This window comes from Peromyscus maniculatus, chromosome 14 (assembly GCF_049852395.1).
Source record: "Peromyscus maniculatus bairdii isolate BWxNUB_F1_BW_parent chromosome 14, HU_Pman_BW_mat_3.1, whole genome shotgun sequence".
In the NCBI taxonomy this organism is placed as follows: Eukaryota; Metazoa; Chordata; class Mammalia; order Rodentia; family Cricetidae; genus Peromyscus; species Peromyscus maniculatus.
In genome coordinates this window covers 12,809,835-12,835,654 of record NC_134865.1, presented here as the reverse complement: position 1 = coordinate 12,835,654, position 25,820 = coordinate 12,809,835, and the positions used below count along the sequence as shown (strand labels likewise).

General features: G+C 38.2%; 1 protein-coding gene across 8 annotated transcripts in view; it reads left to right on the top strand.

The window, feature by feature from the left end:
* Positions 1-25,467, top strand: part of Ttc6 (tetratricopeptide repeat domain 6) — a 200,908-nt gene extending 175,441 nt beyond the window's left edge. For 5 of the 8 annotated variants that reach the window (XM_042260582.2, XM_016007373.3, XM_076550606.1 and 2 more), the window contains 6 exons: positions 501-574; positions 4,843-5,053; positions 7,371-7,523; positions 8,336-8,506; positions 23,985-24,210; positions 24,598-25,467. In XM_042260582.2, the coding sequence (XP_042116516.1) occupies positions 501-574; positions 4,843-5,053; positions 7,371-7,523; positions 8,336-8,506; positions 23,985-24,210; positions 24,598-24,734 (972 nt within the window). In that variant the 3' untranslated portion in view covers positions 24,735-25,467. Of the gene's footprint in view, positions 1-500; positions 575-4,842; positions 5,054-7,370; positions 7,524-8,335; positions 8,507-23,984; positions 24,211-24,597 lie in introns of those variants that run through there. The other 3 variants (XR_013044262.1, XM_076550608.1, XR_013044263.1) reach the window with 3 other exon arrangements.
* Positions 25,468-25,820: the final 353 nt, after the last annotated feature.

Here is a 25,820-nt window from a genome sequence, read left to right as displayed (position 1 = left end):
CTGGATCCTTGCACAGAATCATATACCTCCTCCCAGAAGCGTGGATTCCGGAAGTAGGTTCAAACATAACCAGTGTGTGTTCTGTTTGATCATCACTTACCTGCCTGGCACCTAATTGTCCAAAAGTCATGTAATTCCAAAGGTTTTTTTGGAATTTCCAGGGGGGGAATTTCCTTTTCTGCCCGAGAAGGGAAGTTTCCAGTGGCATAAACAATAAAAGGGAGTAAATGAGATACTTTGTTACATACCACAGAACAGCACGGCAGGAAAAGTCCCTGTTCTTATGGTGGATACAAGTCACACACACTCAGAATGTTAATAAGGATGGGCATTCCATTCTCATTAGATGAGATTCTGTGAAGAAAAAAAAAAAACCCAAAAGTTTAGGAAGATGTCTAGTTTAATGCTTTATGTGCTGTATACTTAGGTGGAATCAGAGTTGGGAGGACATTTTACGGAGATACATGACAAATTAACAACATCTTATAAAACTGTTTCAGGATTATAAACAAGCTGCACTGATCAGCCAGACGAGTGTGAGCCTGTGTCAAGCTACGGCCATGTGCCACCACAGGTATGGAGCGCCATGGTTGTCAAAGGGGAAGCAAGCAATGGAGGGTGGGGTGTCAGCGGACGTAACCAGTTACAGCCCCATCCAGAAGACAAAAGGGAATGGAAAGGACGGAGGGAAGTGTGGCTGTGATAGACTACAAAAATGGTGATGGGCGTATAAAAAATCCTTCTATGAATCTGAGGACCCTATCAGTAACACCCTTGTGCCTTCTAAGAAACTGACTTGTACCAAATCACCAATTAAACATCTATACCATGCACTGAAGATGTCTGTTTGATTGAAGCCGGTATACAAAATGTTGATTAAATGTATGCATAGCTTGAAATATCTAGTCATAAAATAATTTGTTCAGAAAGCCCATTTCTTGGAAAGGAGAGTGATTTTAAAATATTTTCAAGAAAAGTTTGCACCAGTCAGAGATATTTATATATCTAAAAGTACTGGAAACAATCCAAGAAAATATATTAAAATCTACAAAAATTTAATACTGAAGAGTTAGCTCTTTCTGAGATTTCTATACAAACACATGATAGACAAGGACAGTTAGAAATAACAACAGTAACCCATAACCCTCAGAACAACTGCAGAGGTTTTAATATGGAAACAATGTTATTGTTTAATAATAGTTTGTACCATTACTTTTGGTAAGGGAAAGGATGCCAGTTCCTTTGGAGGATAAACTGGGGTGATTCATAGATTATAGAGGCACGTCTGTGCCAATACACAGTTTAAAAGACTAGCATAGAATTAGTTGGGAAACTGACATTCTAATTTTCCTTTTTTGAATGTAGATACACAGCTACATTTCCCCATGAGAAGTAAAGTTCTTTATTGTAGGAAAAAAGTAATATAGTGGTTGTAAATTCTGCAGATGCCTTGGGGTTAAAACCTGGCCTCAGACCTTTCATTATACACAGTCATACCTTTGTCTGTTTTGATGCATTGATCTTTGTGCGATCCATCTCTTTAAGCACTTGTCATTCTTAAGAAGAAATGGAATGGTGACTGATGTGTTTACTTTGGTAGATGTGTGCAGGCCAAAATGTCTGAGATCATTGCATCTGTCAACATTTGAAACGTCCCACAACTCCGCTCAGCCTTGCTTCTATTTAACAGCTGTTAGAATCGGCCAGTGCTTCCCTGTGTTGGGCTCATGTCTTTATGAAGTGTGATCTTGGGGTACAACAGCCAAGCCTCCTTAAAGCCGCTACTGCTGTGCAGGTCCAAATAACCCACCTTCAGCAGCTCTCTATTGATCTCTAGGAATTTAAATCAACAGCCTCCACAGCTCAGAGTTTTAATTCCGTGTGTATTGAATTTTCACAGTTTTACTGAACTTTAACAACAAGGAATTTTTAGTGATTATCTATTTTTTTTAGAAAAATTATTTTGGCAACATACTTACACTGTGGAAGAATGGCTTGCAACTATGGAACTTACTTTTGACATTTTTTTTTGATAGGAAAAACATAGTTTTTAACTCAGAAAGTTTTATAAAAATAATAAACCTTTAAATTTTAGGGCTTTGTTCTTTGAACTAATGGAGTTGACCTTTGAAGCATTCTTTGTATATTTCTAGCTCTCACTCTTGTGGATACCAGGAGACAACATTCCTTAGGTTGAATATCCTACTTATTGCCCAATTTAATCACCAAGAGTGCTGTGGTAATGTGAACTTTTAGATCCCAATGAAAAAGCCATCTTTGTATTTTAAAAAACGATAGCTATTACTTGGCTGTATGTCACAAACACATTATCATACTTCTTTTGATATTTGCATAAGCTATTTTTAAGTCTAACTCTGGAAGCCACATTCTTCAGTGTTTGGAGGTATTTGTGATTTGTTTGTACAGTTCAGAAGGACATCTCTGGTCACATCTGTGATTACTGTAAATGCAGTGGGCCTGTGTGGGTGACTCAGAGCAGACACTGTAAATTTGAGCTCCTCCTGAGAGCAGTCATGTGACTTTCAAGCTTCATGTAAAAAAATTTATTTCAGGAAAACTTTTAATGTACTTTGTATATGTGGCAGCTGATGCTTAATGGCTTATAGGTCAAGGAACACTTACCCTGAAATGATATAGATATTCTTCCAGATCTTCCCACTGGATAACTGCCATGCTAGGGCTTACTCCAGCCAGAGGGATGTGGTGGCAGACCCATCTCCAGGAAAATGGTGTTGGTTTTTCTACAGAGCATCCAGGTCATTTTCTCCTGTGTCTATTGGTGTAGTAAGCAAGGGGGTGGGGGGAGGGGCACCTTGTCTTCATCTCTGCCACCTGGCCTGGCTGTGGCTTTCAGTCAGGGATGATTTTAAGGTGCTCATCAGCTGACTTTAGAAAGTCCACATCTTCCCTTTAGGTTGTTTACTCAGCTGGATGGACTGAAGTGCACATCAGTGAGCATTGATAACTGGATAGCTGCAACACTATATATTCACTTGCCCTACAGAGTAATGGGCTTTGATTCACTGTCCGACTTGCTGCTGTGGGCTTTTGTAATTGGTTAGGCTACACAAAAGGAAAGATTGTGTTTTAGAAGCCCCATAGCAGAGTTTTAAATTCCTTGATGGGTAAGAAGAGCAGTGGATATGATACACACTGAATGGCAATATACTAGAATGCTCAATAATTTATAGTGAATATATGACAATGGTTTGGAAAAATACAGAATATTTAGACCACCTAGGTACATATTGTAACTAAATACTCCTCTACCCATTGGTAGAATTACTGAATATAAAAAAAAACTATCAACAAATGTATTTTACACAGAATTCCTGTGCCATTTTTATTTTTGATAAATAGGGCTAATCAATATGTCGAATTGCTGATGTAATCCACCAAGATGGTACCTGGAGAGGCACCGTGACCCCACGTTCAAATGGACTGGTACATCTTAACTAGTGGCAGCTACTGAGAAAGCAGTACAGTTTCACTATAGACAACCAGGGAGATGGTCCTGTGATCTCTGAGTAACCACACACAGAAGGAACTCAGAGGTTACTCCATGAGTCATGAAGGCCATTGTTAACTGTTGCCTGTCTGATCCATCCGAAGCCACATGTCCTGTGTCCCTACTACTTCAGTGTTGATCCTCCTGTGATCTTCTAGATGGCGCTCAATGCACACCTTTGGGTGGTGTTTGATTTAAAAAAATGTGGACACTGACTCACAAGGGTTTTTTCCCCTAAGATTTATTATTTGTGTGTGTGTGTACCTGTATGAGTTTATGTGCACCACATTTGTGTAGGGTGCCCAAGGAGTCCAGAAAGCATCAGATCCCTAGAACTGTAGTTAGGAATGCTTGTGAGCTGCCTGACATGGGTGGCTGGCAGCCTAGCCTGGGTCTTCTGCAAGAACAGAAAGCATTCTCAACCACAGCATCTCTCCAGCCCTCAATTATTTTTGCTGCCATTCTGGACAAGCATTGAAAAAATAGTTGTTAAGCCATATGCAAGGCCATTGTTTTCACTGATGTCCTCAATGAAATGGGATGTTCCTTAAAAAGAATATATATATATATAAATATATAAAATTTATTTTTAATATATACTGTGAGTCAGTCAATTATGGGACAAATCCTAGGAGGCATTATTGTACAAGTTTGTTTTTATGTGAGAATGTGGTATACTTATATAAACTAATGGAGTTGTGACATCTCTAGGTGATAGAATCTTATAAGATTGCCATTGTATATTTGGTCCTCTGTAGACTGAAGCATTATTAGGTGGATTGAGACTGTAATTTAAATAGCATATGTTGTCAATATCAGTGCATGTTTTCCTGTGTTGGTAACTTATCACTGTTAAAACAAAATTTATGACTGCCCTATAGAAAAACAGAATTCTAGAATAACATTCCACATGGTGGTATGAAATGAGTTTTACTTTCTTATATTTATTTATTTACTTACTGTGAGCATACACACTTGTGGATATTAGATAGCTATTTCCTTCTACCATGTGGGTTCCTGGGATCAGACTCGGGTCATCAGGCTTGGCGGCAAGTGCCTTTACCCACCGAGCCATCTTGCGGCCCTTGAAAATGATTTTTACTTCCCTTGTTATCCTCACCAAAATCTCCAGAGATTCTTCTAGACTTCCTTAGACCATACCGACCCATGTACTTCTTATGATAGATAATAAAAAAAACGTTTGGGAAAGTCACGTGCAGAAAACATCAAATAGGTTGCTAGCAAACCAGTTCACCCGAAGGCATGACGCTTTCCTTCTTTCTTTTCTTTCTTTCTTTCATTTTTTTTTTTAGAATTAAAGAGTTTGAAGGAGCTGTTGAGTTCTTTACCAGAGCTGTTAAGATTAACAGATGTTTTCTGGATGCTTATATTGGACGGGGGAATTCTTACATGGAGTATGGAGAGGACGAGGCCCTAAAACGAGCACAGAAGGACTTCCTGAAAGCGCTGCATATTGACCCGTCATGTTTAAAAGCCAGAATTAGCCTAGGCTATAACTTGCAGGTAAAATAGAGCTGCATTTTCAGCACTGAGAGCATTGTTTGGACAGGAGAAAGAGATATTTGGCTTTTCACTGGTGATGCGCCCAGATGTTATTTCTCAGTCTAGGAACACTTACTTTTTCCTCTACTGTAATATGGAGGCTAAAAGTGGGGAGCAAGGGGCTCAATTAAATACAGAGAATGTGCTCAGATGAGCCCGAACTCAGCTAAGACTGATGTGATAATGCCGGAAGAGATGGGATGGGTTGTTAACGCAACCAATGCCCGGGAACGTGTTGGAGAAAAAAAATGGCCGTCCTAGAATTAAATCTAAAATTAGTATTATAATCGCAATATGAACAATTCACAGTCCATATAAAGAATGGATTGGATGACTTTAAAAAGAGCTAGGGCTGACTGGCAGCCAATGCAATTTGCTCACACTATTCACAGGCTGAGTACCTTTAATATGGATGAGGAGTAGCTCTCAGCGCCCAGAGACAGCGTTCTATAGGAAACAGTTTATTTTGAATAGTCACACTCCTAGTTTGGAGAGAGAGGCACTGTTATATGCATGAGTAACTATTAGATTGTAATTATGATAAATGCAACAAAAACAAAATAAAAACAATCCCCCAAAAGGTTTTGTACAAAAAAAAGCCCAACTAAAGGGTAAGAGAACTTACTGATAAATTAACATTTATGTTGAGGTGTGAAAGACTAGCTAGGTAAGGGAGGGATTGGGGTTAGGATTTAGTCTTGAGACAAAAGGAACAACCAGTTAGGACTCTTTGTAAGAAGAGGCAGAGGGTTCGTATGAGTAGAATGTGGTGGATAGAGGGAAATTTGTGACGAGACTGGAAAAGTCAATAAGGGACAGAATAAAAGCTCTGAAATCTAGTTAAAATAGGAATATCACTAATCAGAGGCATGCCATCATATTGTATTCTGTGAAAATCCCACTGGGTGCATAACCAGGAAAGGGGATTGAAAAGCACGTCAGCATGGAGAAGTGAATTAGGAAAGGGAAGGGCCCATAGAGGAGAGTTAGAGCTGTCCACGTGCTGTCCAGGAAAGGAGAGACAGCCTGTGCTACAAATACATGTAGATTCCTTCCTGTTTGCCTAGGTCTGAGGCTATCACAGCGAGCACAGCAGATGTCAGAACAGCCGGTAAATCCAATCCTACCGTGAGGTGGTTTGCAGTTTAATATTCTGATAGTCCAACCTCAGTTTGCCTAATTCTTTGTTTATTAAATGAAGTTATGATGGCTTGCAGGTTTCCAGGCACTTGACTCAGAGAGTTTACCAGTCGGGAGTGAGGATCTAGTCCTCTTTGTAGTTATATTTCTTTACATCTTTATGTGAGAGTCACTGGGCTCAGGCTGGTTAGAGTGTGCCAGCCTCTCAGACTCTGGCAGGTTAGTATTTGAGCCTGTGAGATGAAGAACAGACGCTGGGCCGTTGCAAATTAATTAACTCCCTGCCTGCCTGTCAGGAGGTGTTTAGTTGCCAGCTGGCCTGCTTTGGGCAATACTCTGACATCCTTCTATTAATGGTGCCTGTCTCCTGACCTTTTTTCCAGTTGGCACTAAGGTTGTTATAAACAGGTGCATGGTAGATTTACATGCATCTTCTGTGGAGTGTATGAAGTGTTCCTAAAATTCCAGATGCTGCAACAATTCATCTGCACTATTACTCCATTCATAATAATAGCACATACTAATTTTACCTTGTGTGTTATGCATATATTATCGATATCTGGAAATCTATCTATCTATCTATCTATCTATCTATCTATCTATCTATCTATCTATCATCTATCCCTACCTATCTACACACACACAAACACACACACACACACACACACACACACACACACACACACACACACACACACACACACACACACGAGACAAGGTCACATTATGTAGACAAGGCCGGCCTCAAACCCACAGAGATGTGCCTACCTCTGCCAACTGAGTGCTGGGTTCAAAGGTGTGTGCCACCACTTATGGCTACTTGGGATTTCAATGTAAGTTTTTTGGTAGTCCGTAGAAGTATGGATGACACATAGTAGCTATGACTTTAAGTTGTCTAAGATTGGTATAGTAGATGACTATAAAATTAAATTTATTTGAATATAATTTGATGATAAATACTTAACGGGAATTAGTTCATTGAAGATACTCATTTTGTAGCCTACTTTTTAATTTAAAATACCTTAGCTTTAGTATCGTGTAATATATACCTCACCAAAGATTTTAATGAGTGAGAATCAGAAACATTTGTCATGCTACAGACTGTTCCTTGCTTCATGAAATTGAATAATTATTTTAGGCACAAGGAAAATTCCAGAAAGCTTGGATTCACTTTACTATTGCCCTAGAGGCTGATCCAAAGAGCTATCTAGCCTATGAAGGACGAGCTGTGGTTTGTCTTCAAATGAGTAATTACTTTGCTGCGATGCAGGACATTAACATTGCCTTAAAGGTAAAAACTATATTGATGATACTATTATTAGCATATATTCAGACTATCAATGAATAAGTCTAAGTATGTTGTTCTCTGTTACCTATTTTAAGTGATATGTAGAGAAATGTTTTGTTTCCCCAGAGTTATGTCTAAGGTAAAGGGTTATTATGGTTTATTTTGTAATCTAGATGCATTTAAAATTTAAAATCAAGTTATTGATAAGAATCAATTTATTTTATCAAATGCAACTTGTATGTTTCATAAGACCTTAATAGTATTTTTGTAATACAAAATGAATTCAAAAGTGGAATGGTGATGTCCCAAGTTTGAAGCAATTAGAGAACAATATAGATGTTCGGCTTCTTCCTATAGTGAAAGAACAGCCTTCTCATGCTTTGAATTCTCTTCCAGATTTTGTTTACTTTCTATAATTTTGAAATATTATAGGGGTAATATAAGGGGTAAAAAAGGACAGGACTTAAAGGTAATTGTTTCTACATAGCACAGTGAAGCATGTTGACTGTTCTACTTAATTTCTTCTCTCATTTAACAGATTAAGAGGTAAATGTCCCCCATGTCTATTCCTTGGGAAGAACTTAAGTAAAGCTCTAAAATTATTTGTTTTATGACAGCCATTCAATAAAGCATTAACATGAAACCAGTTTCATACCAAGCCATTGCTGGAAAATATGTCCTGTAATTGGGTTTGGTCTGCCCTGTAACAGTGCTTTTTCCCACAAGTGGATGTCCTAAACATTCATTTCACAGACATGAAATTGGAGATTAATACTATTCCCAGATGCCAATTGCTTCTTATGATTGTGTTGCAGATCAATACCACCGCAGAATTCTTAACAAATCGTGGTGTGATCCACGAGTTTATGGGTCAACAACAGAATGCAATCGCAGACTATCAAGCGGCAATTTCTCTGGACCCCAAGTACTCGCTGGCTTACTTCAATGCCGGAAACATCTACCTTCACCACCGGCAGTTTTCTCAGGCAATGTGCATTTTCCTTAACGTGTTCTTTCGGCATTAAATTCTTCCGTGTTATATACAGTTTTGAAGTGTAGCCTTTATGCCTTAGGTTAATAAATAATGTTCTGTCCCATGAAGATGCTGACAATGTTCAATCCTTACTTGCTTCTACTTGTGTAGATCTATGCTCCTCAGTGTTCCTGACCATTCAGTACTGGTCCAGAAGCACTGATTTTAATTTTCCGGCATTTGGCCATTCTCTTTCTCTATCCAGCTTCTACTGGAATCCTCTCTTCTATAGCATGTGTAGACTTCCTTCAAGACCCTCTTTATGCTGAGAGTATTTAACTCATCTTAGTTGTATATGTTTTGTAATTATCTGTCACATGAGCATGGGAAATAGACACATTTTAGTTATGGTTTTGTGTGACTAATCTCTTGCCATTTCAGCTTATACTGTCTGAAATAAAAACTTGTTAGATTTTAGATGAGATAAATATTGAAATTTACTGTACTTGAAGTGGGATGTACTTACAGGATCCAACCTCTTGTTTTTTTTTTTTGTTTTTTTTTTAGGTGTGGTCACTGTGTTATGCTTTTCCCAATTCACCTTGCTCTTTACTATTTTGAGTTGACTGAATTTACTTGCCACTTAATAATTTATATTATAATTTGTTAATGCTGTGTCCATTTTCTGAGCATTGTTTTGGCAGAACCCCATATGTTTTGATGCTTATTTTTAAAAACTGAGTAATATAGAAATAATGTGAAACTTACAATCTTAGCCATTTTATAATTCATGGTAAATATATGCCATAATGCTTATTAGAATTTTGCATCTGAAATTTGAATTTCCCCTCTTGCTTGGGAATATCAGTTGGTAATTTAATCAGGTGGAAGGATTTTTATATTTTCTATGCTTTATGTGTACATTAAATGTATTTTACTCTGTGTTGTGTTCCCTTTGAGTATTTTAGTTTTTCTGATTTATAGCAAGGTTTATAGTTTTTCTCTAGTGACTATAAAACTATTGTTATGGCCCTTAGTTATTATTTATTTACTTTCTCTACCATAAACAAAAATTACCATTGGATCTCCTTTTCATTAACATACTAGCCAAATCTACAATTTTCAATTTTGTGTGTTTGTTTTTGCTTTTATTTTTTGAGATAGTCTCCCTGCCTATCGTAGGCTAATGTCTAACTTGTGATCTTCCTGATTCTCCCTCCAGAGAGTATAGCAATGGGATTACAGGTGTGTGTGGCCATTTTGGCTACTATCTTTAGAAGGGGAAGCCCCTCCCCCTCATACCCACTCCCGCCTCCTCCTCCATTTCACTACTGATCTCCACAGAAGTACCTTTTAACCAGCGTCTATAGTAGCTGTCTCTCCATTTCTGTCTCAGATTCTCCACACACCATCTCCATTTCATCCTTTGTCCCCACTGCTCCTCCAGCTTTTTCTTGTCAGCATTCCCAGTCACTCCTCTAGCCTCCCTTTCTGGACCCTGCAGAAGCATTTGATACAGTGTAGATATAACCATCTTGTTAAATAAGAAACACAGAGCCAATTGCAAAGTTAAAAACCCAAGACGTCAGAGCAAAAGCTAAGAGCTAAAAACCTTACCCTTCACTGCCGCTGCTGTCCTCCTCAGCAAGAGAGCTACTTCTTGTGTGTTTGTCCTTTTTATTGACTTTCTATTCTGCCTTCTCATTGGTTGTAAACCCAACCACATGACCTCTTCGTCACTGTCCATCTATACAGACCTCCAGGTCTTCTATGGTTGGTATTGAGATTAAAGGCGTGTGTCTCCATGTTGTCTGTATCCTTGAACACACAGAGATCTGCCTAGCTCTGCCTCCCAAGTGCTGGGATTAAAGGCGTGTACCACCACCGCCCAGCTTCAGCTATGGCTTGCTATTAGCTCTGACCCCCAGGCAACTTTATTTATTAACATACAAATAAAATCACATTTCAGTACAAATAAAATATCACCATATTTCCCCTTTTCTATTTTAATAAAAAGAAAAAAGGAAAGTTGTAACTAATATAAGAAAAACTATATACAAAAGTACAATAACTATAAGCAATAAATACCTAAACAATGTCTAGTCCATTTGTATTTGACAAATTCAGAGAAAATAATTCCATTATCTATCCTATTTTGGTAAGTCAAAAATGTACCTGATTCACTTTCTATCCTAACTTACATTACTAACAGAACTGTTTTATAACATCTTTCAAATTTATACACTTACACCTGTTAGTGAGTTTCTTTTCTGAAATTCTTAACAAGGAAAACTATAACTATAACTAACTTATCTTCAACTCCCTCAGAGACCCAAGAAGGAAATGATATTACCTAATAAAAAATAAAAACAGGAAGTGCACGCAAGCATCTTCAAAAAAAAAAAAATGCGAGTTGACAGAAACAGCCAGCTGCCTGGACAGTCACCTGAGGATTGTCTGCAGTGTTGGGGCATTATCTTCAGCCTATAGGCTTAGCGTATCTGACAGACTCATTTGTGAGGTAGGATGTACACAAGGTCAGCAGTTTGACCTCACATTTGGTTAGAGTAGTCCATGTACCAGAAACACCTGAATTCCACTAGTGTCATGTCATGATTCAGGATTTTAAATTCTGGAAATTGTTGATGTTTTTTAAATTCAGCTTTTTTTTGTCCACTTTTCTTGGCTGTGTATATGTAGCTTCATCTCAGCATCCTGTTCTTCTCCACATCCCTCTATTAAATGCCAGTCTACTATTGAGAGGCGTGAGCTTAGTTACTCTTCATGAATAACTGTTTCAGCTGCTGTTCCATTGCACATCAGAAGCCATGGCCCACTGCCTGTTCAGCTGCCTTCAAAGAAAAGGGCACTGTACCGTTTCTGGATTGCGAAGGCCACTTCAGGGATGGTGCCATATTGTCCTGGCCTCAGAAGATGCCTTTTGATAAAGCCACAACCACACTTGTTTTGACAAGAATCAGTAGTCCTTTGTTTTGAGTCCTATCTGTCCATTTTGTCCTGTTTTTCAGCAGTTGATTCGAGGATACTTTGTTGTCTAGTGGCTAACTTTTGCTACATTGAAAGTTAACTCCATATGCAGTTTCTTCAATACCCATATTTTCTCTGAAGTGGATTGGTACTGCCAGGAGCCAACATGTCTCATAGTCATAACAAAAAGAAAAAAATTTAAGTTATTAAAACATTTTAAATGCCATATTCTGTAGATCTCTGAAGGGTTTGAAGATGACCTGTCTATCTAAAATATATCTGCTCAATCTTGAAAACTTGATACCTAATATGACTACAAGTTCTATTGTAATGTCTAACTACTAACTTTTATTTCTTTTTATCCTAATAGTTGGTAATAATAACATTTAAGAATCAGCAAATTGCATTACATTGTTAAATGAACGGTATAAGTACAATATCTTGAACAAGATTAGAATTATATGTATGGCATTTTCTAACAATAACAATCTCTCTCTCTCTCTCTCTATATATATATATATAAATATATATATATATGTATATATATATATATATATATATTATACAATATAAAACAATCCAATCCAATGTAAAGTATTTAAAACTAGTAATTGTCTTTTTCTTTTTTTAAACAAGAACCTTAAATCTAATCTCCTTTGCTTAGCCCTTTTCCTAACCCTTAATAACTTGTAACCAACCCTCCTAAGCAATGAAAATTATCCCAGACCCCAAACCTACTAAAAGACCAAAAAACCACTTGCCCCACACAACTTCTTTGGGAATGTGGGTGTCATATTCTTAAAATTGCTTCCTGCTGGGTATGGGTGAATGTACCTTTATTCTGAAAAGAAAAATTTTGGGTTAATTGTCAAATTCTAGGAAAGGTAGCTATATCCTTTGTTATCCAGTCTGTACATAATGCCAAAGTTCAGGGTTTATCTCAAGTCCTTATTGCTCTGAACACTTTGTAGTCCAAAGCTGATCTATAGATGATGTTTGTCAGCTTAGTGATATTATTATTGACCACATGGAATTGGTGTTGTTTTGGGGCCACATCTTCTTCCTGGAGACTTCAGTTGATGTTAGGCCTGGCCATGATTTCCTGCAGAAAACTGATAAGAGACTCAAACACAAAGACATATATATGCAGCTAATTGAAGCCTTTTTTCTAGAATTAGTTAGTACTCTATATGACCATTCTTATCTTAACAAGGTTTAAAATGTATATATATATTTATCTTGTAAATTTTGATATAAAATTCATACTTAAGAAAAGTTTAAAGAATCAGAATAGAATCAACGAATTGAGATTAGTAGTAGAATAGTCCCTTAATTAATCTGGTTTTTCTTCTGTCCCATGTCAGAAGATGGCTCTTTCTTCTGGCATGGTACAGGGGGTTTGCATTTTCCTTTTAACAACATGCTTGAGTTTAAAGAAGGAGAGAGCCATTCTCCAACTCCAAAGTCAGCTTTAAATTTTAATTGAACTGGGACTATTAGAAGACCAATAGTGTTAAATCTTTAGAGAAAAGCAGAAACAAGCATTTAGGAAGACTTACAAAATTTTGTAGATGATATACCAATAGGCCATTTTACTCTGTTTCCTGGGATAGATGATTTGTCCCTTTTCTTCAGTTATCTCATTTGTCCAGTGTTCTTCAGATTCCTTAGCCTTCATTCTCCTAAAAGACAAAAACAAAACCTTTCCCCAAGACTAATTTTGGGGAGGTTCCCTTTTGGCAAGTTATTATCTGATTAAATGAAAAGGCATGTGTAAATGTTATAAGTTAGTTTAAATGGATGGTCATGCTGGTTGATGAACTATCACCTCCTCTAATTAAGAGATCTCTCTTGTTCAAATCAAATCTTTATCAATTTTGATGGTATCCACAGCTTATCTTCTCCTGTAGAAACAAAAGCAAAACCTCGTCCCCAATGTAACACATATCCTGGTTTCCATTCTGAGGTCAGCACATCCTTAAAGTATATAGGCTGATTTAATTCTTTAGTTTTTTTTTATTATCCAATATCTCTCTGCAGCTGTTGTTCCTTTCTCATTAGCACTGAGAAAATTCAAAGTTAATAGAGCATTATGCAGTCTGCTTCTGGGAGTTTTTGTTACCCCTTTCTGTTTATTTAGCATATCCTTTAGAGTTCTGTTTGATCTTTCTATAACTGCTTGACCTGTAGGATTATGTGGTATGCCTGTAATATGGTTTATATTGTAATAAGCAAAAAACTGTTTCATTTTAACAGAGACATATGATGAAGCATTGTCAGTTTTGATTTGTGCAGGTATACCCATGATGGCCATAACTTCTAGCAAATGAGTGATTATAGAATCAGCTTTTTCAGAACTCAAAGCAGTCTCCCATTGAAATCCTGAATACGTATTGATGGTATCATGTACATTCTTCAATTTTCCAAATTCTGCAAAGTGAAACACATCCATCTGCCAGATTTCATTCCTCTGAGTACCCTTTGGGTTACATCCTGCTGGTAATGGAGTTTGATTATAGAAGGAACAAGTAGAACATTTCTTTACTATTCCTTTGGCTTGTTGCCAGGTTATGGAAAAATCCCTTTTTAAACCTTTACTATTGACATGATGTTTTTTATGAAATTCTGAGGCCTCCAGCACATTTCCTATCAATAATTTATCAATCTCATCATTGCCTTGTGCTAGAGGGCCTGGCAGACCAGTATGGGATTGGATGTGAGTTATATATAAAGGATTATATCCTGATTGTATCTTGTAATTGAATAAATAGTGAAGTTAATTCTGAAGCATCAGGGATAAATTCTGCAGTCTCAATATGTAATACCACTCTTTCAGCATACTGAGAGTCAGTAACTATGTTTAGAGGTTCTGAAAAATCCATTAATACCAACAGAATAGCATACAATTCTGATTTTTGAATTGAATTATAAGGACTTTGAACCACTTTACTTAAATTTTCTGATTTGTAACCTGCCTTTCCTTGTTTGTTGACATCTGTATAAAATGTACGAACTCCAGATATGGGTTTTCCCCGTACAATTCGAGGCAAGATCCAATCAGCTCTCTTTATAAGATCAATTCTATCACTTTTGTGATATTTGCTGTTAATTTCTCCCAAAAAATTACTACAAGTTCTTTGCCAAGGTTCACTTTCTGTCCATAATTTTTCAATGTCCTCTTTAGTGTACAGGTACAACAATTTCTGCTGGGTCTATTCCTGCCAATTGATGAAGTCGCAATTTTCTTTTCAAAATTAAGTCAGAGATTTTTTCCACATAAGTTTTTAATTTTTTGTTCAGTTCATTTGGTAAAAATATCCATTCCAATATAATATCTTCCCTCTGCATTAATATTCCTGTAGGAGAATGCCTAGAAGGTAAAATAACCAAAATGCAATCCAGCTTTGAATTGATATGATCCACATGTCCTTCATGTACTTTCTTTTCTACCAAGGCCAATTCTTTCTCAGCTTCAGGTAATAATTCTCTTGGACTATTTAAGTCCTTGTCACCTTCTAAGGTTTTGAACAAATTATTCAGTTCATCATTTTTTCCCCCAACAATAGTTCATAGATGAGAAATGTCTTCAAATAGTCTTTGACAGTCATTAAGGGTCTGTAGTCAATCTCTCCTAATTTGCACCTTTTAGGGTCTAATTTTTTGTAGCTCTATTTTATATCCTAAATAATTAATAAAATCTCCTCTTTGTATCTTTTCAGGAGCAATTTGTAATCCCCAGCAAGGCAAATTTTTTTTTACTGCTTCAAACATTCTTCTAAAGTATCTGCATTTGAGTCAGCTAGTAAAATATCATCCATATAATGATAAATTATAGATTTAGGAAATTGTTTACATATCACTTCCAATGGCTGTTGTACAAAATATTGGCACAGGGTTGGGCTGTTCAACATTCACTGTTGGAGGACCCTCCATTGAAATCTTTTAACTGGTTGAGAATTATTGTAAGTAGGTACTGTGAAAGCAAATCTTTCTCTGTCTTTTCTTGTAAAGGTATTGAAAAGAAACCAGGAGAGGCTGTCCTTTAGGGAACAGAGTAGGCAAAGGAATTCCAGATTGTAGAGAGCCTATTGGCTAAATTACTTTGTTAATTGCTCTAAGGTTTGTTACCATTCTCCATTTACAAGATTTCTTTTTAATAACAAATACAGGAGAATTCCAAGGGCTGGTTGATTCTTCAATATGCTGAGCATTTAACTGTTCTTCTACCAGCTCTTCTAAAGCCTGGAGTTTCTCTGTTGTTAAAGGCCATTGATGAACCCATACAGGCTTGTCTGTTAACCATTTTAAAGGTAGAGCTGTTGGTGTCTTTGGGAGATCATCAGTTGTTGTGCCCTGTTCTTGTATAATATGGATGGCTGGTGACCACTCATTAGAATAATATCTTCTAATATTTCTCTCAGAAACATGTGCTAGTTTATGATTTGTTTCTGAGGTTGGAGGGATGTTAATCTGAGTATTCCATTGTTGCAACAGGTCTTGACCCCACAGGTTCATAGCTATGTTAGCCACATATGGTTTTAATTTTCCTCTCTGTCCTTCTGGACCTATACATTCAAGCCATCTTGCACTCTGTTTCACATGAGATAATGTTCCAATTCCTAACGGTTGAATGTTTACCTCCTGAAGAGCCCAAGTTGGATGCTAAAATTCTGGTGCAATTATGGTAATGTCAGCACCTGTGTCTACCAGACCAGACAACAAAACACCATTTATTTTTATTATCAATTTTGGTTTTTGTTCATTTATAGAAGTTTGCTAAAAATTTTTCTTTATGTTTTCTCCTGAATTTTCTGTTCTCTGTCTCAGTTGTTCCATTACTCGGAGTAGCCTGGTTTATTCCAATAGGCATTTAGTTATTTAATTGCTCTGAATAGGGATTTCCTCTATGACTGCAGGAAATGTCTGAACTGGATTTGCTGTGGGGGCCTGCCTGAGGCCCCTCTGGGAGTTTCCCTAAGACTGAGGCAAAGGATTACCCTGTCTGTCCTTTGTTGATCTACATTCGTTGGTCCAGTGTTTTCCATTACCACACCTTCTGCATACTCCAGAAGGAAGGGGCATTCTGTTGCCATTGTTCCTTGAAGAAACATTGTTTCTAGGAATGCCCTGTTTACAGTCCCTTTTCAAATGTCCTTACTTTCCACATCCAAAACATCTGACATTCCTCAAACCTCTTGAAATTTTTTCTCCTATCTACATATCATCTTGGTCATGAGCCTCAACATTAACCATGTCTCTAATCCAATCTTTCAAGGGTGCAGATCTTGCTTTTAATGGCGCAATTATTCTTTTGCATGCTGCATTTGTGTTCTCAAAAGCCAATGATTTTATTATTATCTGGCTAGCTTCTGAATTCAGGACCATTCTCTTTACTGCTGAAGTCAATCTTTGTAAGAAATCTGTGAAAGATTCTTTTGGGCCCTGTATAACCTTTGTAAATGACTCAGTTTTTTTCCCCTGGTTCCTCAACTCTGTCCCATGCATTCAAGGCTGCCATTTGACATAGAACTAGGGTTTGGATATCATATAAACATTATGTTTGTCCTGCAGCATATTGGTCTTCTCCAACAAGCTGATCCTGGAAGACTTGTTTGTATACCTTTATCTCAAAATTGTTTTGCTATGTTTTTAGATTCCTCTTTGAACTACATTTGCCACTGGAGCTGTTGTCCGGGTTCCAGAACAGCATGTGCCAGCTCCCCCCAGTCCTGTGGTATAATCCTATTATAAGTTGACCAGGAGTTTAACTTTTGGTTTACATATGGGGAATTGTGCCATAAGATACTATTGCTTCCTTAAGCCTTCGTAAGTCTAACATTTCAACTGGAGTCCAAAAATTTTGTGCATTCTCTTGACCAGGTACCTGTGTATGGTTACTGGATAAATTAAGGGTGATTGTGTTAAAACAGGCTTTCTTTCTGTAACCTTATAATCCAATCCTGAAACAACTTCACTGTTAATTCCTTCTGTCCAAATATGAATTTCTCTATAATCCTTTTTAACAGGTTTAACAGGTTTTCCTAAAACTTTTATCCTGGCACTTAAATTGACTATCTCTTTAAATAGTAAAATAAGGATAAGAAAAGTAATAAAGTGCATAATTCGTTCAACATTAATCTTCTCATATAGTTGTTCCATTGCCAGACTGCCTAAAATTTCAAACAAAGCCCAATTTTCTTCCAGTGCACACATAAAACCCATTTTTTTAAATGTGGAAAATATTTCTCTTTTACATAGTTTTCTTTAAAGTATCTGATATCTTAATTGACTTACCAAGTCAGTGTAGCACAGTAGAGATCCGATGGAATTTCAAAACAGCCACCTAGCGTCCGGGGGGGGGGGGAGAGAGAGAGAGAGAGAGAGAGAGAGAGAGAGAGAGAGAGAGAGAGAGAGAGAGAAAATAGCCACATTCTGGCTAAAAGCTTAAATCCAGGCACATGTTCCTGCTTGAGCTGAGTTGAGCCTGGGCTCCGGCTTTCTTAAGCTCCGACCACCTGCGTTGGCGTTTCCATGTAGCTGTTGCAATTACAGTTGAGTGCAGCCGACTGGTAGCTCCAGCAGGCCTGAGTTGTTTGTAGCACCGGCTTTAAGCAAGTAGCTCCAGCTGCGGGTAACCGCTTGCAGCTACGGTCAGTCTGACCTGAGACCTAAGCCGAGCTGGGCCTGAGCTAGTGAGTCGGGCTGCCCAGGTGGGACCTGCCGCCAAGCCAAGCCAAGCCAAGCCAAGTGGTTTTTAATGAATTCTTGCCCCACGTTGGGCGCCAAATGTTGATGTAACCATCTTGTTAAATAAGAAACACAGAGCCAATTGCAAAGTTAAAAACCCAAGACGTCAGAGCAAAAGCTAAGAGCTAAAGACCTTACCCTTCACTGCCCCTGCTGTTCTCCTCAGCAAGAGAGCTACTTCCTGTGTGTTTGTCCTTTTTATTGACTTTCTATTCTGCCTTCTCATTGGTTGTAAACCCAACCACATGGCCTCTTCGTCACTGTCCATCTATACAGACCTCCAGGTCTCCTATGGTTGATATTGAGATTAAAGGCTTGTGTCTCCATGCTGTCTGTATCCTTGAACACACAGAGATCTGCCTAGCTCTGCCTCCCAAGTGCTGGGATTAAAGGTGTGCACCACCACCACCACCACCACCCAGCTTCTGCTATGGCTTGCTATTAGCTCTGACCCCCAGGCAACTTTATTTATTAACATACAAATAAAATCACACTTCAGTACAAATAAAATATCCCCATAATATAGGGCGCTTACTGCTTCAGAAAACATTCTGGTCTGTCATTCTTGCATCAACCTGTCCACATATTCCATTCTAAGTAATGGCCCTTTACAACTCACTGATTTCTGGGATGAATCTGGCTGGTCTCAGCAAGGATTAGATGCAAGGACAGTCATCAACAGTGTAGCTGTCTAAGACATGGCTGGGTTGTCATTGCTCAGATGCTAATAGGCGGTTGTTTTTCCAGACTTATAAGCCAGTGTCAGTTGCCTTACACTTCAGATCATTCTTTGTCTGGGTCCCAGAAATATTTTTTGCAGTGTAAGTTAGTTAAAGAGGCTGGACTCAGTAGTACAAGCCTGTAATGCTAGGTACTGGAAAGACTGAGGCCGGAGGATTGCAAGTTCAAGTCTAACCTCAATATCTTAGTGGTATTAAAAAAAAGTTGGAGATACAGGTCAGCGGTAGAGTGCTTGTTTAGCAAATGTGAAACTCTATGTTCAATTCCCATTACCACAAAAAAGAAAATAATTCATAAGATTGAGAAAAATAAAGTCCCTGAGGCGAAATTCTGTTTTTGTAGGTGGTTAAATCTGCAGGATAAAGAACTTTACTTTTTAAACTTATCTTTAATAACTCAGTGAATGTCATATGTAAAATTATTTGTTTAGCTCTAACGTGTAGCTCAGACTATATATATATATATATGTATGGGTGGGCTGGAGAGATGATGGCTCAGTAGTTAAGAGCACCTGCTGTTCTTGCAGAGGACCAAGGTTCTGTCCTAGCACTCACATAATGCCTCACAATCATCTGTAACATCATTTGGGAGGGGGGGGGTTGGTGTCCTCTTCTGTCCTCTCTGGGCACCAGGTATAGATGTGGTGCATAAACGTACATGCGGGCACTCACACATACGTATAAAATAAAATAAATATCAACGATTGTTTATAGTATGGCTCTATTCCCCCAACATGGCAGGAATACTTCCTCAAGTAATATTCCACATAAAGCTGTTTCCTGTCTTGGTGTGATGGATGTTTGGGTGTTAGTTCAGAGTCTAATAAGAGTTAACCATAGCTATTCAGCTGGGCTGCCATGTCTGGGCCTCTCTGAGGAGAAAATGGTTTCTATGCCTTCTCCCTGTCCCCTTCAGTTGTTTCTGAAGGAAGATCTTAGCGCAGGAGGAAGGGTACCTTATCAAAACAATAATTTCCAGAGAGTTAAAACACATACAAAACCTGACTCCTGTTTATTATCAAGTTAGTAACAGTGCTTTAAAGACACATTTGGATGCCACACTTGGTATGAATGATTAACTATAGATGACTTTTAGACAATAAATTCAATCTTCTTTATGATTTATTAGTCCATTAATTATAGATTGAAGGCATCAGATCAGTTGTTTGAGACTCAAGGGTTTTAATTACTTTAGCTTCTAATTATCTCATACTCCTCTACTACAAGTAATCTCATTAAATTAATAGGTTTTCAATTTTCTCAGTAATATAATTTGGAAGCTATAATACGTTATGATGTAGGAGTTGGAGAGACGGCTCAGTGGTTATGAAGAGCATTGGCTGATCTTCCAGAGGACCTGGGTTTGAGTCCCAGCATAAACATGGAGGCTCACAATCATCTGCAGTTTTACTCTCAGGGGAATCTGATGCCCTCTTTAGGCCCCTGAGGGCATTGTACACACGTAGTGCATAAGTGTGCATGAAGGCAAAATGCCCACAGACACAGAATAATAGTAAAAATAAAGCTCTGTTGTTCAGAATTAGATGCACTAGTGTATGACCCTTCATGATTTGCCCCCATTGTTAGAAGGCACACTGTTGTGATTAGATAACTGCGTAGTCTGCACATCATTTGATGATGAGTTAAAAGGAAGCATAGATTGTTTTACAAAGAAAGTAATGCTGGGAGACATTCATTTGCTCCGTTTCTGATGTCTGTGAATACAACCTTTTCTTCAAGGGTGAGTTCTTTTTAAGCTGTTCACAGATGTGTGCCAATTCTGACCCCGTCTCAATGAATCCTTACATTGCACTTCAGTATGGCATCAAACACCTGCCATCAGGGATGAAAAGGGTTATACAGTCCTGATATAACTGCTCCTCAAAAGTCAGAGGAAGCAAAGTTCATAAAGAATCCCCTGAAGGTTTTGTTGCCTCTTCATGTATAGATATTGGAAGAAAGAATTACCTGTAGTAATTGACTGAGCCTTACTACATTTGGCATACTTCTCTCAGTATTTTATATGAGAGATATATGCTCAGTTATACGAGACATATATGAGACATATATGCTCAGTTCATCCTTTCATCAACAATGGAAGTAAGAGTTTGTTGCTTTCATTGGCAGATTAAGAAATTAATCAAATAGAGCTTTATAACTCAGTCCATGTAGAAGCAAGATTTGAACCTAGCATTCTGGATCCTTGGTCTGAGCTGCAGCCACCATGCCATCAATATTTATACTAGCCTGGATGGAAGATGAGCTTGAGGAAAGATCCCTGGAAAACTGGGGGGAAATGGTTTAATGAGGGCAGAAGATGCTCTAAGAGATCACAACAAGACTAGGTAGGGTCCAGTTGTAGGATAAAGGTCTGAGCCCACTTCTGGGTTTGAAAACCTACCAAAACCCACCAGTCCCTGAGCCCCCAAACCCAGTAATCCCTGAGCTCAAAATCCTACTGATCCCTGATCTCTAATTCTCACCAATACCTGGTCTTGGCTTGAAATCCCACCAATTCCCACCCTGGAAATCTCCACCCTGGAAACTCTAGATAAGCCTGTCTCCTGCTCAGGTGCCTGCTGCTTCTCTCCTGAGCAGAAGCAGCCACCCTCTTACATCTTTCCCAATAAATCTCTAGTGTGAGGTTTATTGTGTGGCGTGACTTTGTGGTATTCCTTGGCTCCTGACCACCAGGATACCTTTCCCTCCAGGACTGTAACACCTTCATGGGAAAACCTTCCCTCTCAGAGCTGCAACACTTACACAAGGAGAGAGCAATTTAAGAACAGAAAGATGAAGAGAGTCAATGCCATGGAAATGCTTTGGAGGAAATAATTAGAAAATGTCCACAGGGCTTGAGAACATCTGCAACCTTAGCAAGAACATAACTCATAGAAAGGGTAGAATCCAGATTGCAAAGAGATGAGATGCATGGAGCCTAAGAGATCAAACTGAGTGTGTTGTTCATTTCCCCTTATAGATAGAATTTAAATTAGGAGTCAGATGGTCATTCCTCAGGGAGTTAGAAATGAACATGAATAGAAGGATGTCCAGTCAACATCTTGTCTCCATATGGTAAAAGGTTCAGTTTTCTTTAATTCTGTTTCATGTATATCAGGACTCTTAAAACATAATAAAAAACAAATTACTGAGAGATGATCATGTGATCAGATGCCACAGTTGTGTCAAGAAGCAAAATGAGAGGTTACTTGTTTATTCTCAATGTTGATACTTACCTCATTGCAGGCTTATAGCAGTTGATTCTTCGACCAGGACATGAGACCTCTATTTAAGATTCTTTTGAAAACCAAGTTATGAATAAGGGTTAAAATAAAAGCATTGTCAGATTTAGTTAAAAAACAGAATAGATTTGCAAGTGGGTGACCCTAGTTCAGTAGAAAACTAAGAAAGTTTCACACCAAGGAAAAGGATAAATCTGAGATTTTTTTCTGATATAAAAATAATGTGTAATAGCAACAATCTTATACATTTTTATAAATTATGTATAATATGAATACATAAATATAGAATATACAAGAGTAATTTTATTGTCTTTTTTATGCTTTGTATTTTTTACATTTATTTATTTACTTATTTTTATTAAGAAATTTTCTGTTCATTTTACATACCAACCACAGGTGCCCCTCTCCTCCCTCCTCCCAATCCCTTCCCCAACCTTCCCTCCCCCGAACCCATGCCTCATTTCCACCTCCTTTAAGGCAAGGCCTCCCATGGGGCATCAGCAGAGTCTGGTACATTCAGCTGAGGCAGGTCCAAGCCCCTCCCCCTGAACCAAGGCTGTGTAAGGTGTCCCACCATAGACACTGGGCTCCAGAAAGCCCACTCATGCATCAGGGATGGAACCTGATCCCACTGCCAGGGGCCCCTTAAGCAGGTCAAGCTAAACAACTATCTTGCTTATGCAAAGGGCCTAGTCCAGTCCCATGGAGGCTCCACAGCTATTGGTCCACAGTTCAAGAGTTCCCACTAGTTTGGTTTGAGACTTTTTTTTAAGAGGAAAAAGGCCAAGTGTAACCTTTGGCTCACATAGCAGTTTTGATCTTCACTTGGTTGTCCACATCTTCCAAGTCCATGGCCAACATTGGATACTTTAGTCTTTGGTTTCATCAACAAGTTGATTTATAGTACAGTGAAGTTTATATTCCTTTTAGTGCAATTTAGAATCTTCTTTTGAAAACCCATCTATATCTTCATCTCTTTATCTGTTTTTATATGTGAGCTGCTAATTACCTTATTTGTATTTTATTTTTGGTCTGGTTGTCTTCTCTAATTTACTTCTTATTTTTTTGTTGTTCTGTTCGGGGATTTGAGATTTGGGGTTGTAGGAAGTGTGGACATTGCATCCCAGCAAGTATTTTACCATTGGCATTGCCTAGAATTGCTTGTGCATGATATTATGTGTTGAACCCTAAATATCTCCTTGCCATGAGGTGAAGGCTCGGTCTCCAGCCCCTGATGCTATTGGGAGGTGATAAAATGTTTCGGATATGAGGCCTGCTAGAAGGAAGTTAGGTCAAGGGGGTGGGGGTGGCAGTGTGTGTGTGTGTGTGTGTAAGGCCATTGAAGGAGATACCTGATCCCTGATGCCTCTTTTCTCTTGGTTTCCAAGCTTCCATGAGGTGAACAGCCCCTTGCCTCCTGCCACCACCATGATCTCCTGTGTGGCCACAGACCCAAAGCAACAGGGTCAGGAATCAGGGTCTGAAACCTCATACACAGCCAGCCCCAAATAGATATTTTCTCCATTTTGACTCTCTCAAATATCATATTTACACAGAGCTGACTAGAACATGGCTATAAAATGAAGAACAAAAACCGGGCAGCTTTCAGTTCTCATTTTTGTTACAAACACTTTGATATTTGGGATGAAATGCCATCACTGCTTTCTTAGAAATCTGTTGGGCTTGACATTAAATTAAAATAAAAGGACTTCAGATTTCTTGATATCTGTTAATTAAGATACATTAAAGTGCTTATTATTCTTACATTTTATAGGCCAGTGACTACTTTTCGAAGGCGTTGGCGTTTAATCCAGAAAATAAGCATGCTCTCATGAATCGGGCTGTCACAAACACATTATTAAAGAGATATGAAGAAGCAGAAAAAGATTTTTCATGTGCAGTTGAGCACTGTCCCCACTGGTCTGCACTGTATTTTAACAGAGCAATTTTCCACTTCTGCTTGAAGCAGTATGAGCTAGCCGAAGAAGACCTTGGCATAGGTAGGTGTTTTCTAATCATGTTGAGAAGATGGTAGCAATTAGTATACCTCTTTTCAGACTCCAAAAGAAGAACATCATCAAGCCTTTTGGTTTATATAAAATCCATATGTGTAGTACCACATCCTTAATGTGACCGATACAGATTCTGTTTTGTAATATCTCATCTTCACACATTGGTGAGATGAGTTATAATTATTAGGAAATCACATATAAGCAATGCCAGTCTCCCAGAGGAAGGCATTGGGCCACAGCTTCCTGCATCAGTCTTCTCACAAACATCTGGTGTTTCTAATTGAATCGCATTATTACATTTGAAGAAAAACACTTCAAATGAGAGCTATGGGAGATTGATATCGACATATCTAGACTTTTTGCTTTCTTTTGCAGCCCTGACTTTGAAGCCCAATGAAGCTGATGTGTATAATCTCAGAGCACAAGTTCGTGGCAAATTAGGACTGATAGAGGAAGCTATGAGTGACTATAACCAAGCCCTTGACCTTGAAGAATGTCCCCCGGCTACGTAATTACACAGACTCTTGTGGTTTCTGTACTAGGTTAAGTGTATAGTCTTCCTGAAACTGAAGTCTATTTGCTGTATAGAAATGTCACCATTGTTATTGTATTTATTGCACGTACTAAGCAGCTATTCTTTTTAACCACTTAATATATTAAAAAACTATTTATATTATGCATTAATTACAAAACTTTTTCATGATTTTAGAAATAAACTTGGTGTCATGTAGCCTTGTTTATACTGGTGAAGTAAAAAGAAATGGCTCTCTGGTTCACCTAGTATCTTGATAGGTGAATATCTTCATGGGAAACAAGGTCTTAAAAAGGAATATTAATGCCTAAAGTATTTTCTGAAATAGTAAGAATAACAGAAAAAATATCATCAGCCTTTTTCAATGCCTATTTAAACATATTCAACAGTTTCCAGCTTGAAAAGAATAAATATTAGCTGATGGGTATAAAAGACTGAGGTCTAGTACACCTCCTTTCTCTCCTTTACACACTGTAATACCAGTCTGAATTCTTCCCGGCCCCCACGCTCTTCCAGCACATCAACATGTTTCTTTTTTTATGTGCTGCTTACCTTCCAGAATAACACCTACGAGGATTTTTGAGCATTCCTACTCCTAGAGATAATCCATTCTTTCTCTCATTCAGATTTCACAAATATACAAGTAAGTATGTATAAAAATCTGTGTATGGTTGTAATAAATGCTTTATAGCACCCAGTGAATACAATTGAAACTTTTGGTCATTCTTTTTTTCCTACAGAGATCTTCCTATGTATCTAGGTTGGCCTTGAACTCATGGTCATCCTACTCCAGTCTCCCAAGTGCTAGAATTTCAGGTGTGGGCCACAATGCCTGCTTAAGAATTCTTTATGGGATGTTTCTGAAAGATCTTTGGGTTAAGCAGAGAGTCCTTTTTGTTTTAACATCACTTCCAGTAATCAAGGCTTCCTGATGTCTAACTTACTCAGATTTGCCGTACTCAGTTTATTTTCCTTGTGGGTGTTTTATTTTCCTAAGTCATCACTGGGACTTTTGAGGACTGCTTTCACAGTGATAAGGCAGGGTTGTCCCCTGAAATTCCTTTAC